General features: G+C 39.0%; 1 protein-coding gene across 1 annotated transcript; it reads right to left on the bottom strand.

The window, feature by feature from the left end:
* Positions 1-16: 16 nt before the first annotated feature.
* Positions 17-4107, bottom strand: LOC129754658 (putative zinc finger protein 286B). The gene is made up of 6 exons (XM_055750836.1): positions 3874-4107; positions 2569-3803; positions 2306-2513; positions 1057-1226; positions 846-987; positions 17-782 (listed from the first exon to the last, which is right to left on the bottom strand). The coding sequence occupies exons 1-6, from the start codon at positions 4027-4029 to the stop codon at positions 630-632; spliced, it is 2064 nt and encodes a 687-aa protein (XP_055606811.1). The 5' UTR covers positions 4030-4107; the 3' UTR covers positions 17-629.
* Between the last annotated feature and the right edge of the window lie 933 nt (positions 4108-5040).

Genomic DNA, 5040 nt, shown 5'->3' with positions numbered 1-5040 from the left:
GAACATTTTTTCTCCGCCACAGGATGCCACCTCGATGGAACCGACCGAAACGTTCTCGGAACGGGTGGAACATTTCCGAACGGATTTCACCAACCAGCTGATGGCATTGCTGCGCAAAATCACCGTCATCGCCACCCAAAACCCATCGGAGAAGTTTATCAATCTCATTCACAGGTAAGCTTTTTTAAAAGTCTTCTCATAAGAACGTATCACTTATCGGTTATTTTTTCTGGTTTTTACAGAGTCAACTTCAATTCCTACTACAGCGACAACTTCGATAGTTGAATTACTGTAAGTCGGTAACGTATCACGCTTTCAAATTTACTCGAATCAATCATCATAATCTCTCTACTTGTGGCCAAAGCGTACCTGTTTGTTCCTTAGTAGCTAATCGATCTGTCAATCGTCAGAGCCCAGTGTCAGCAGCACACGAGAAACAAATCATAAATGCGGTAATCGGAAACGCTTAAGCAAACTACCTACCTACTCAAATAATTGTCTACCGTGGTTGTTAACAGTCTAAAGAATCTCTTTCCATCGCTAGGTTTAGCCATAATAAATTAAACTAATCCCGTGAATTTTGACAGTAGGTATATTTTTCTTCATAGAGAAAAAGTGTTCCTTTTTTGTTAAACTTCAGCTGACGGTTGTATCGTTTTGTCGTCCCCAACGGGTTCTATTTCGAAAATGACCACTTGCCCTTCGCAACTCTCCATGTGTTGTTTCTTGAGTTTTCGAGTTGCGAAAACATACTCACATTTAGTGCAGCGTTCGACCGGTTTCTGTTGAAAGAGAAAAACAAAATTAGAATTTTCCTTACATCAAATGATTTCAAGTTTCCTAACCCTCATGGCACGTTGTTTCCCCATCAGGACACCCGCCTTCGGTTTGACTCGTGCATTTATGCTGACCCCATGGGTTAGGAACATGTGACGGTTGAAGAAGGAATGATACCGGAAATCTCGTCCACAGCACACGTAGTTATCCCTGAAACCGAGGTAAAAGACAAATTTTATTTAACCTTAGAACTCCCAAGGTAACACTTCCGAAACATACTGGTAAGTGATGCACATGTGCTCGTTAAATTCCTTGGGAGTGGTGCAAGCCGCCAGACAGATGCCACACTCCATTTCCTGGGGACTCTCGTGCCGCTGTTTGTGCTCCTCCAGCTTGTCGTTCGTTTCGAACGTCACGCAACAGATGTCACACACGAAGTACGTTTGGATCTATAAAATTTTCCAAAACGGAACTAGAGTTATTATTTAGGTTCATCAAAAAGGATATCTGTACAAACACGTGAAAAGGATCTATCTCCATATATGGCGAATCGAGAAAAACGCGTTTGAAAAAAGTACAAACTATTTTAAATCGCTAATTAAAAATTACTTGAAATTTTTTATCTTTATGATAGCTTAACGATTTTTAGGAGCATCCTCTATATGTTGGAATAGAGGAATATCAATTTTCATGAAAAAACAACGCGCTATCGTAGATAGAACCTTGATCACGTAATATTTTATCTTACTTGTTTATACACCCTTTGCTATTTTCTCATTTCTAGCTTAAGTTTTAAACTCGCGTTCATTTGCAACTATGTTTTTATGTTGAATAAAGTGTCAAATATTTACCAACACACACAAAAGATCTATATCCATGATGGCGTATTGAGAAAAACGCGTTTGAAAAAAATACAACCTATTTCAAATCGCTAATTGAAAATCACTTGAAATTTTTGATTTTTATGAAAGACAAACGATTTTTAGAAGCATCCTCTATATGTTGGAATAGAGGAATATCAATTTTCATGAAAAAAATAACGCGCTATCGTAGATAGAACCTACTTCACGTAACATTTTGTCTAACCTGTTTATACACCCTTTGCTATTTTCTTATTTTTAGCTTTAGTTACAAGCTCGCATTCATTTGTAACTATGTTTTTATGTTGAATAAATAGTTAAATTGATTATTTTGAGTTTGTTTGCGGAGTAGTAGCGAAAAATGGTTTCGGAGTAAAGGGTGTATATCCATGTAAAGACAGTTCTGGTTTAAGAATGTTTATAGATCCTTTACTCAAATTGAGTTTTTAATGTAACGGAATCTTATTTTCTCAAAAGGGTTTTACCGTTAAGTAGTGCAAGTGTTGGCCTATCGCGAGGTACTGAAAATGGTTTTTGTTTACTTTTGGAGATAGATCCTTTTCACGTGTTGGTACAGATATCATCAACGTTTCGAACTCCAATCTCCAGCAGTCCCGTCATTTCAACAACATTGACAGAAAAGCTACCCGATCTGGTATAATACTCACATCATGAACCTTCTCCATGTGCATCCGTAGCTTATCCCGGCGACCGTACGACATCGGACAGTGTTCGCATGCAAATCGGATTTCCGAGTGGACCGTACGCGCATGACGCCGCATATGGTTAGCCGTTTTGAAGCCCATCCCGCACTGCTCACAGTTGAAGTTACGCTCCACCGAATGCGTCAGCATGTGTTGGTTGAGCAGCATTTTCCTGTAATAGTCAAAATTTGAGTCAATCGTCGATTTTTAAAGAGCTCGCAACATACTGTTTGAAACCCAGTCCACACTCTTGACACTCGAACAAAAACCGAACGGCATGTTGCTTAACAGCATGCCTCTGAAGTTCCGGCTCGGTGCAAAACAGTTCCTTACATATTCCACACTTGATGGTCGATTCTCGCTTCCGTTCGTGTGAACGGACATGATTTTCATAGGCGACCAAATGCCTCATCACCTTATCGCAAATGACGCAGATGTGTGTGTTGTGGAAATCATTTTTATGCTGTATCAACAGTTCTCGGCTAGGAAACAGCTCCCCTTTACATCCTTCTCGGAAGCACGATAGAAGTTCCAGCTTCTTGGGATGACGCTTCCTCAAATGCTTCTCGAAACGGGACGGCCTATCTGTGGAGAATTTACAATCCTCAATCGTGCAGTGCTGTTCATCGACTGCTTCTTCACGGAGGCGCAAATTTTTTCTACGTTTCTTCTCAGCTGGCTCCTCGTCTTCATCTTGCATCAAATCGCAATCTTCTCCAGCTTCCATCAAGGTGTACTCCGAACATTGTTCACCGTCGTCATCGGAGCTTTCATTGTCACTTTGCAGCTCTTGATTTTCCAACGTATTTGAGATTAGATCCTCTTCTGGTCCTACAGTCTCTCCGTAGAAATCAGATATATTTTCTTCCACAGTAGAATCGATGATGCTAGACATTTCAACATCTGTAAGGCTTTTTTGGATATGAACATCATGTTCATTTTTCGTGACTTGAACGAAATGTACATCTTTTATTCTTTCGGAAGGATCACTTACATCCAGAATCGAAATTTCCTCGAGTGACAACTTTTCCGAAAGTTCACTTCGGTCAGTTTCCTCCACTAAACTCCTAGGAATTTTAGTTATTTCAAATATTTCATAATCTTGCTTAATCAACCCATCCAAATCAGGTTCCTCAACCTCAAGCCCACCATCGGTTTCGCTATCACTCTCGATTTTGACGCATATGGCCGAGGAAATTTCGTACTGATCAAACTCGGCCAACAGATCTTCGGCCTCCACATTCTCCCGGGTGCAAAGATTCAAATCTTTAAAGAGCATCTTCAGTTGGTCTCCTTCCAGCTCGAAGAGCTGATGCATTGCCTGTGGGTTGCCACATTTGATTTCGGCCAGCCCGAACGAGAATCGCTGAATCAGATGAATCTTGCGCTTGTACTTGTAGAAGAATTCGAACACTCCCAGGCACTCCTCGCAGATTTCCATCGGAAGAAAGACCAGCTGTTCCTGATTTTAGAAAGAAAAATATAAATTTCCTCCAAAAAATATGCTAAATTTAAATCTAAAAAAAACTTACCTCCGGTACTTTGAAGGTGACTAGTTCGAGCATCTCGGCAATCGTTTTGCCGAACTGGAGCCGGAAGCTGTCCAGCGAAAGCAGTTCTTCCTGGGGTTTCGACTGCAGACATAGCCGGCACACTAGCGGGAAGGATTTCAGGTTGAAGGTGGTCATTTTCACGGTGAAATTAACACTATTTTAGCGAAAAATTCCGTTGAAATCTGGTGAGAATTCGCCCTACAGAAATTACTGTTGTTTGTAAACAGAAAAACTAGAACAAGTTTTGAATTCGACGCGAATCTTCATACGCCCACACAAGCAAGTGGAAAAATATTTTGATTAAATTTTTTTTATTTTATTTTTTTTAAATTGAAATGGAAAGAATGAAAAACGGGAAATAAAAATTAAAAAAAGGGTTCAGAGAAAATTTTGATAAAACTCATTTATTGGAAATGCCAAGAGATCTGCTCCTGCATTAGACCGAAAGCAAAGATATTATATTATTTGTCGATTGTAACAAATTTAATCAATCTTCATGTCTTATAAAAACCTTTGTTTCTGCAACCTAATTTTTTTTAAAGTATTTATATGTATATGCATATCTCGCGTGAGCTTTCATTACGTCGAATGAAACAAAATTTGAAAAACTGAGATATTCACTAAAAAAGCTTCATTATAACATTATCTACCTATGTGATTGATAAAACAATCAATTTAAACCCTTTTAATATATAAAATTTAAGACTTCCAAAATGACGAATGAAACAAAACCTTGATTGCCAATTTCAATGTTGCTTACGTCCCTTCTTCCAAACGGCGAATGTGCAGAGGAAGAAAACACTAGCACATTCGCTATGGATTCTGTAGTATCCAAGAGCTGGATCAATCTGCTAATAAAAGTTACGTGTATCTTATAGAATGAGAAATAAGGAATTAGTGTGTGTAAAATAAAAATTTGAAGGCGAGTGATCGCTTATAGAGAAAATGCGAAATGTTTGCTACATCTCACTCGCACACGTGAAGAATCATATTGCGGTTACTGGGAAAATTTCTAATCGCGCGACGGTAGCCTTCCGTGCGGTAGGCTAGCCGGAGCAGTAAACACAGTTAAAAAAATCACTCTTATTCACTAATTTCATTGAAAAGTTAAGAAGTAAATTCTTGAATCAATCTTCAAATCATTAT

Source organism: Uranotaenia lowii, chromosome 3, assembly GCF_029784155.1.
Source record: "Uranotaenia lowii strain MFRU-FL chromosome 3, ASM2978415v1, whole genome shotgun sequence".
NCBI lineage: Eukaryota > Metazoa > Arthropoda > Insecta > Diptera > Culicidae > Uranotaenia > Uranotaenia lowii.
Note: the sequence above shows the minus strand (reverse complement) of the source record. Positions and strands in the feature narration are given on the sequence as shown.